The sequence below is a fragment of the Salvelinus sp. IW2-2015 genome, unplaced genomic scaffold (assembly GCF_002910315.2).
Source record: "Salvelinus sp. IW2-2015 unplaced genomic scaffold, ASM291031v2 Un_scaffold2698, whole genome shotgun sequence".
Classification (NCBI taxonomy): domain Eukaryota; kingdom Metazoa; phylum Chordata; class Actinopteri; order Salmoniformes; family Salmonidae; genus Salvelinus; species Salvelinus sp. IW2-2015.
In genome coordinates this window covers 89064-98117 of record NW_019944004.1, presented here as the reverse complement: position 1 = coordinate 98117, position 9054 = coordinate 89064, and the positions used below count along the sequence as shown (strand labels likewise).

The following is a 9054-nucleotide window of genomic DNA, read 5'->3' as shown; positions in this document are numbered from 1 at the left end:
TTCCTAATCTCCTGTTTGTTACCCTGTATGAAAGACACCTGGGAGCCAAGAAATCTTTTTGATTGAGGAAGGGGTCAAAATATTATTTCCCTCATTAAAATGCAAATCAATTTATAACGTTTTTGAACATGCATTTTTCTGGATATTTTTTTGTTATTCTGTCTCTCATGTTCAAATAAACCTACCATTAAAATTATAGACTGATTAATATCTTTGTAGTGCGGCAAACGTACAAAATACAGCAGGGGATTCAAATACTTTTTTCCCCTCACTTACGTTTAGAGAATGTAAGAAAATGACCCATTGCAACAAAATGGACATTAGTCATAGGTGATAAATTAGTCAAAGATTTTCCTTTGCTGTCTTGACACCAATGAGACACCGGGTTATACATGTATCTCTTTCCTTGACAGATGTGGAGAGTGTGTCACCATTCCCGCATTTGTGACGGAGGACAGTGTTTCAAACTCGGTGGGCGGTTACTTCCTGTGTTTGTCCCTCTGGCTACATCCCATCTCCTGACCAAAACTCGCTGCATTGGTAAGAAAGATTCTAGTTAGAAACCAGAAAGTTTAGTGGATCTACGTGAATCTTTTCTCTAATAGTGGTTTTAACACTCATCCAATGTATAAGCTGGTAGTCCTGCTTAGGCATCTGATAGTCCTGCTAGCATCTGGTTAGTCCTGCTAGCATCTGGTAATCCTGCGAGCATCTGGTAATCCTGCTAGCATCTGTAATCCTGCTAGCAGCTGGTTGTCCTGCTAGCATCTGGTAGTCCTGCTAGGCATCTGGTAATCCTGCTAGCATCTGTTAATCCTGCTAGCATTCTGTAGTCCTGCTAGCATCTGGTAGTCCTGCTAGCAATCTGGTAATCCTGCTAGCATCTGGTAGTCCTTGCTAGCATTCTGGTAGTCCTGCTAGCAATCGGTAGTCCTGCTAGCAATCTGGTAGTCCTGCTAGCATCTGGTAATCCTTGCTAGGCAGCTGGTAGTCCTGCTAGCATCTGTAGTCCTGCTAGCATCTGGTAGTCCTGCAAGAGCTGGTATCCTGCTAGCATCTGGTATCCTGCTAAGCATCTGTATGTTACTGTGGGGGTATTAGTCCCACATTACCAGAAAACTGGATTCATTTTCATTTACCCTTTTTAGGCCTTAGGCAAGCTTGACTTTCACGTTACCCACTGTGTGTGTGTGTGTGTGTGTTGTGTGCTGTGTGTGTGTGTGTGTGTGTGTGTGTGTGTGTGTGTGTGTGTGTGTGTGTGTGTGTGTGTGTGTGTGTGTGTTGTGTGTGTGTGTGTGCGCAACGGCATGTGAAAAAAATGTGTGGTTGCTGTTGCATGTTGTGGTTTTTTTCCTGTCTGGTGTGTGCGTGCCGAGTGCTGTGCGTGGTGCGTGTGGTGTTGTGTCAGGTGCAGTGTTATCCCTGTGTAATCTGCCACAGTGCTGAGGACTGCTGACCACCAGTTCCTCTCAATTCATTTACTTCAGTGTGTAACTACAGGCAGGCAGTCTCTCTCGATTTCTCTCTCTTTCTCTGTACTCTGTGGTACTGTCTCTCAAACACACCTACTCTAACTCTTTCTCTCTCTCTCTCTCTCTCTCTCTCTTTGGCTCTTACTCTCTGTCTCTTTCTTCGCTCTGTCTCTCTCTGTCTCTCTGTTCTTTCTTCTCTCTGTTCTCTTGCTTCGCTCTGTCTCTCTGCTCTCGCTGTCTCTCTGTTCCTCTTTCTGCGGCTCTGTCTCTTGTCTCCTCTCTGTCTCTGTCTCTCTGTTTCTCTCTCTGTTCCACTCTCTAACTCTTTCTCTCTCTCTCTCTCTCTCTTGCCTGACTCTCTGTCTCTTTCTTCGCTCTGGTCTCTCTCTGTCTCTCTGTTCCTCTTTCTTCTCTCTGTCTCCTCTGCTCTCTGTCTTCTCTGTTTCCTCTCTCTGTCCACTCTTCCTGTTTTGCGGATATTAGGATTGGGGGTTCCCCTTGTGTTAAAGGCCATTTCATCCAAACTCTGTTTGGACTTAGCCCCAGTCATTCCATCATAAGCCTACCACATAGCTAGTCATCTTAGTTACTCATGGTTGGTGGCTTTAAGATGGATAACTTGGTCAATTGTCTATAGTTGCTTTGTTAGAAATGAACTTGTGCACGAAAAGCCTATGTTTATAAAAGAACCAGATTATTTTGAAAAGTGATTTAGTTTATTACATATTTACCTGGATAGTTTAAAGGTAGATTTTAAAAAAATATATCAAAAGACTTAATCATTGTATTCGCCACCCATCATGAGGTTGAAGCTATTCCATATTTACGTACATGAAACCTTTGCCTTGTAGCATGTGACGATACCAAATCAAAGTTTGGGGCTATCACCACCTTTTTTATGACTGAAAGTTCCCTATAACCCCAATTTCCCACCCAGAGATACGTAAATCTGGAATGTGAGACGGGGAGGCTAAAAAGCAGATGTCCCTCCCGCTGCTGGCTTGAAAGAAAAGGTGCAAGGTCATTGTCATTTCAGGCTTTTTCTCTCTAAAACCCATGTAGCCCGAGACCCCCTCTCTTCTTATTCCATCAGCAGCTCAGGGGCTTTCATGTGGAATTAGAAAGCCCCTCAGGAGGCCTTGTGTGTGCTTTCTCTCTCTCTCTCTCTCTCTCTCCTCTCGCTCCTCTCTCTCTCTCTCTCTCTCTCTCTCTCTCTCTCTCTCTCTCTCTCTCTCTCTCTCTCTCTCTCTCTCTCTCTCTCTCTCTCTCTCTCTCCTCTCTCTTCTCTCTCTCTGTGTCTCTCTCTCTCTTTGTGTCTCTCTCTCGGTCTTTTTCTCTCTTTCCCCAATTTCAAATTAAGCGGTTTTATGGCATGGGAAACATTATTTTTGCATTGCCAAAGCAAGTTTGAAATAAACAATAAAAAATGAACTCTATTCTCTGGTTCTTAGTTTTTCTCTCTCCTCCTGTACTGTGTGTGTGTCTGGGCCAATTACAAAACTACAGAGCAGGTTAGGGTTTACCATGGTTATGGTTACCAGGTTAGGGTTAGGGTTAACCAGCATAGGTGTTAGCGGTTACCAGGGTGTAGGGTTATGGTTATGGTTGCCAGCGGTTAGGGTTACCAGGGTTAGAGTTAGGTTACCAGGTTTAGGGTTAGGTTACAGGCGGTTAGGGTTAGGGTTAGGGTATACCAGGGTTAGGGTTACCAGGGTTAGAGTTTAGGGTTACCAGGGTTAGGGTTAGGGTTACCAGGGTTCAGGGTACGGTTAGGGTACCAGGGTTAGGGTTAGGGTTACCAGGGTAGAGTTAGGTACCAGGGTAGGGTTAGGTTACCAGGGTTTTAGGGCTTAGGTTTACCAGGGTTAGTTATGGTTAGGTTTACCAGGTTAGGTTAGGGTTACCAGGTTATAGTTAGGGTTTTACCAGGGTTTAGAGTTTAGGGGACCAGGGTCTAGGGTTACCAGGGTTAGGTTTACCAGGGTTTAGAGTTAGGATTACCAGGGTTAGGCGTTAGGCTTACCAGGGTTATAGTTAGGTTACCAGGGTTAGAGTGAGGGTTACCCAGGGTATAGTTAGGGTTACCAGGGTTTAGAGGTAGTTACCAGGGTTATAGTTAGGGTTATCCAGGGTTAGGGTTACCAGGGTAGGGTTACCAGGTTAGAGTTAGGGTTACCAGGTTAGGGTTAGGTTAGGGTTACCAGGTTATGGTTACCAGGTAGCGGTACCAGGTTTAGAGTTAGGGTTAACCAGGGTTAGAGTAGGGTTTACCAGCGGTATATAGTTAGGGTACCAGGGTTAGAGTTAGGGTACCAGGGTTATAGTTAGGGTTACCAGGGTTAGGGTTACCAGGGTTTAGGTTACCAGGTTAGAGTTAGGGTTACCAGGGTTAGGGTTACCAGGGTTAGGTTACCAGGGTTAGGGTTACCCAGGGTTTAGGGTTAGGGTGAGGGTTACCAGGAGTTAAGGGTACCATGGTTAGGGTTAGATTACCAGGGTTAGGTTACCAGGGTTAGGCTTTAGGGTTACCAGGTTAGGTTTATGGTTGACCAGGGTTAGGTACAGGGTTAGGGTTACAGGGTTAGGTTATAGACCAGGGTTAGGGTTACCAGGTTAGGGTAGGGGTTACCAGGGTTAGGGTTTACCAGGGTTAGGTTACCATGGTTAGGGTTAGGATTTACCAGGTTATTGTACCAGGTTAGGCTTAGGGTTACCAGGTTAGGGTTATGGTTACCAGGGTTAGGATTACCCAGGGTTAGGCTGTTACCAGGTTAGGCTTAGGGTTTACAGGTTAGGGTTATGGTTACCAGGGTTAGGGTTAACCAGGGTTAGGTTTCAGGTTAGGGGTTTATGGTTAGGGTACAGGGTTTTAGGGTTACCATGGTTAGTTAGGATTACCAGGGTTAGGCGGTTACCCCACCCCAGGGGTTAGTCTTAGGGTTACCAGGTTTAGGGTTACCAGGTTAGGGCAGGGATTAACCAGGGTTATGCTTACCCAGGGTTATGTTATTGTTAGGGTTTAGGGGGTTACCATGGTTAGGGTTACCAGGGTTATGGTTCGGTTACCAGGGGGTTAATGCTTACCAGGGTTAGGTTACCGGGGTTATGGTTAGTCGTTTACCAGGGGTTACCAGGGTTATGGTTACCAGGGTATGTTACTAAGGGTTATGGTTACCAGGTTAGGGTTAGGGTTACCAGGGTTAGGCTTAGGGTTTACCAGGGTTAGGTTACCAGGGTTAGGGTTACCGGGTTAGGGTTAGGATTACCAGGTTAGGGTTAGGTTACCAGGGTTAGGTTAGGGTTATGGTTACCAGGGTTAGGGTTTATGGTTACCAGGTTAAGGGTTAGGGTTATGGTTACCAGGGTTTAGGGTAGGGTACCAGGGTTAGGTTCGACCAGGGGTTAGGTTACCGGGGTTATGGTTACAGGGTTACCAAGGTTATGGTTACAGGGTATGGTTACCAGGTTGTTACCAGGGTTAGGGTTAGGTTACCAGGGTTAGGCTTAGGGTGGAGGGTTTATTGGTTTACCAGGGTTAGGGTTTAGGTTATTGGTTAACCAGGGTTAGGGGTTATGGTTACCAGTTTAGGTTTAGGGTACCAGGGTTAGGTTTAGGGTTTACCAGGGTTTAGGGGTTACCAGGGTTAGAGTTACCAGGTAGGTTACCAGGGTTATGGTTTGGTTACCAGGGTTAGGGTTATGGTTATCAGGGTTAGGGTTACCAGGTTATGGTTTACCTAGGTTATGTTAGGGTTACCAGTTATGATTACCAGGGTTAGGGGTTACCGGGGTTTATGGTTTAGGGTTACCAGGTTGTTACCAGGTTATGGTTACCAGGGTTTATGGTTACCCAGGTATGTACCAGGGTAGGGTAGGGTTACCAGGGTTAGGCTTAGGGTTACCAGGGTTAGGTTACCAGGCCGTTTAGGGTTAGGATTACCAGGCGTTAGGGTTAGGGTTACCAGTTAAGGGTTAGGTATGTTACCAGGGTTAGGGTTATGGTTATCAGGGTTAGCGGTTACCAGGGTTAGGGTTTACCAGGGTTTATGGTTAGCGTTACCAGGTTAGGGTTATGTTATCAGGTTTAGGTTTACCAGGGTTATGGTTACCAGGGTTATTGGTTACAGGGTTAGGTTACCAGGGTTAGAGGTTACCAGGCGTTATGTATGTAGGTCCACCAGGGTGAGGTTACCAGCGGTTAGTGGTACGCGAGGCGTTAGTGGTATTACAGGGTTGATTCTCGGGTTAGCGTTACATGAGGTTACCCAGGGTTAGGCTACCGAAATTAGGGTTTACCAGGTTAAGGACCAGGGTTAGGTATGGTTAGGTTACAGGATTACCAGGTGGTAGGTTCAGGGTCGAGTTAGGTATATGTCCAGTGGTTCAGTAGGCGTTATGGTACCAGGGTTAGAGGTTAGGGTTACCAGGGTTAGGGTGTTACCAGGGTTAGGGTTCAGGTTGGTACCAGGTTAGGGTTACCAGGTTATGGTTAGGTTGTTACCAGGTGGTTAGTGTTACCAGGTGAGTAGGTTACAGGGTTATGGTTACCAGGGTTAGGGTTAGGTGGTTACCAGGTTGCTTAGTTAGGGTTCCATGTTACACAGGTTTAGGGTTACGGGTTTATGGTTACCGTAGTGTCTAGGGTTCAGGGTTCGTCACCAGGTTAGGTTAGGGTTACCAGGTTAGGTTTGCTTCAGGGTTAGACGGTATGAGTTACCAGGTTTTCCCATGGTTGGCTTAGGGTTACCTAGGTTAGGCTTGTACATGTCAGGTTAGGTTACAGGGCAGTCGGTATAGTTAGTACGGTTAGGGTCAGTGGGCTTTACCAGGGTTAGGGACCAGGGGTAGGTTACAGGTCTAGGAGTTACCAGTGGTTCAGGGTTCGGTAAGTTACCAGGTTAGGTACTAGGGTTGTACCAGTTTAGGTACATGGTTAGGGTTACCAGGGTTAGAGTTTAACCAGGGTTAGGGTTATGGTTACAGGGTTAGAGTTAGGGTTATGGTTACCAGGGTTGAGAGTTACCAGGGTTTTAGGGTTATGGTTACCAGGGTTTTAGAGTTGGTTACCAGGGTTAGGGTTGCCAGGGTTTAGGACCAGGGTTAGGGTTACCAGGGTTAGGGTTACAGGGTTTAGGCGTTACCCAGGGTTATGGTTACCAGGGTTAGGTTATGGGTTACCAGGGTTAGGGTTAGGGTTACCAGGGTTAATGGTTACCAGGGTTAGGGATTAGGGTTATGGTTTACCAGGGTTAGGGTTAGGGTTATGGTTACCAGGGTTAGGGTTACCAGTATAGGGTTACCAGGCGTTAGGGTTTAGGGTTTCCAGGTTATGTTACCAGGGTTAGAGTTAGGTACAGGGTTAGGTTCTATGGTTACCCAGGGTTAGGTGATGGTTACCAGGTTATGGTTTACCAGGTTAGGGTTAGGTTACCAGGGTTAGGGTTAGGTTAGGGTTACCCAGCGGTTATGGTTAGGAGAATACCAGGGTTAGGGGTTACCAGGGTATAGGGTTATAGTTAGGGTACCAGGTTAGGGTTAGGGTTAGGGTTTACCAAGGGTTAGGGTTACCAGGGTTATGGTTATGGTTAGCTTACCAGGTTAGGTTACCGGTTTAAGGTTTACCAGGGTTATGGTTAGGTTACCAGAGTTATGTTACCAGGGTTAGGGAGTTACAACAGGGTTAGAGTTATGGCTTACCAGAGATCCAGGGCGAAGAGGAGAAGAACAGAAACCAGACCAGGCTACCCCTCCATCTGAAGCATGCTCTGACAAGTGGAGAATGGGGGGGAGGAGGACTTTGTGTATGTGTGTGTGTGTGTGTGTGTGTTGGGTAGAGATCAAACAGTGTCAGCAGCTGGACCTTAACCTACAATTACCACCCATCACACACCTCACATTCCCCTAGTTGAGACAGGGTGATGAGGAGAGGGTGGTGGGAGAAAGAGAAARGGGAGGGAGTGAGAAAGAGCGGTCAAGGTAAAGGATGACGTCTCAAGTGGGGTGGTTTCATGCTGCAAAATTCAATTTTGATGTCTGTATGTAGTGATGATTCTAGATAATAGGTTTTTTCAACATTTTTGTACAGAAAGACTGTCCAAAGAGTAAGAGAGGAAATGTGGTCTAACAGCTGGAAGCCCCCTAGGTTGTGTCCCAAATGAGGCCATATTCCCTATGTAGTGCACTACTTTTGACCAAAGCCCATAGGCAATTTGGGACGCAGCCCTCGTCTCCAGAGCTTAAGGCATTTGCCGGTCTGGCCTGTTGCCATGTCTCTGGCTCCTCTGTCTCTCCAGGACAGCCATTAGCACATAACCAGCTCCAGAGATAAAGAACATTGCACTGGTCCCACTCTCTTCCTCCCTCAACCCCTAGCTCTTTCCATCTCTCCCTCAGCCCTCAGAAAGACCAACAAAGAAGACAGACTCTATTAGATTAGATCAGACGTAGCAAGCTCCTGGGTTTGGTTAGTCTTTTCACTAGTGTTGGATGTAGATCTAAAGCGCACAAGGTTTGTGGACTACTTTGCCAATTAGTGAAGCCACAGGGAATGCAGGTTTTTTGTTAAAGCCCTCCAGCCCTGATACAGCTAATCAAGGTCCTGATCAGCAGCTGATTAGTAGAACCAGGGCACTATTCATTAGAGTGTAACCGATGTGAAATGGCTAGCTAGTTAGCGGTGGTGTGCGCTAATAGCATTTCAATCGGTGACGTCACTCGCTCTGAGACCGTGAAGTAGTTGTTCCCCTTGCTCTGCAAGGGCTGCGGCTTTTGTTGCGCGATGGGTAACGATGCTTCGTGGGTKTCAGTTGTTGATGTGTGCAGAGGGTTCCTGGTTCAAGCCCAGGTAGGGGCGAGGAGAGGGACGGAAGCTATACTGATACATTGATGCTGTTGACCCGGATCACTGGTTGCTGCAGAAAAGGTGGAGGTCAAAAGGGGGGTGAGTGTAACCGATGTGAAATGGCTAGCTAGTTAGCGGTGGTGTGCGCTAATAGTGTTTCAATCGGTGACGTCACTCGCTCTGAGTGAAGTAGTTGTTCCCCTTGCTCTGCAAGGGCCACGACTTTTGTGGAGCGATGGGTAACGATGCTTCGAAGGGTGACTGTTGTTGATGTGTGCAGAGGATCCCTGGTTCGAGCCCAGGTAGGGGCGAGGAGAGTGACTGAAGCTATAATGTTACAAGAGCACAACGTGGCAAAATAATTGTAGCAAAACAAGTGTTCCTCATTGGACAAGTTCAGGGAGTCATCTCTGTTTCAGTCCGTTTTCTTTGTTTTGATTCCTAATGAATACAGCCCAGCCAGGTGTGTTGGGCTGGAACAAAAGTAGCTCTCCAAGAGGGTTGGCAAATGTTATGGTGGTGTAGGGGTTAGTTAACACAGGCAGGTAGGAAAGCAAAGGTTAGCTTTTTCAAACAGAAATTTGCATCCTGTAGCACAAACTTCAACAAGTTCTGGGACACTGTAAAGTCCATGGAGAATAAGAGCACCTCCTCCCAGCTGCCCATTGCACTGAGGCTAGGAAACACTGTCACCACCGATAAATCCACTATAATTGAGAATTTCAATAAGCATTTTTCTAC

At 46.6% G+C, this 9054-nt stretch overlaps 1 protein-coding gene across 1 annotated transcript in view; it reads left to right on the top strand.

Moving 5' to 3' along the window:
• Positions 1-413: 413 nt before the first annotated feature.
• LOC112074584 (fibrillin-2-like) overlaps positions 414-9054 on the top strand; it is a gene marked incomplete at its 5' end in the record, with an annotated part of 47040 nt that continues 38399 nt past the window's right edge. The window contains one exon of the mRNA XM_070440589.1: positions 414-540. Within this exon, the coding sequence (XP_070296690.1) occupies positions 414-540 (127 nt within the window). The remainder of the gene's footprint in view (positions 541-9054) is intronic.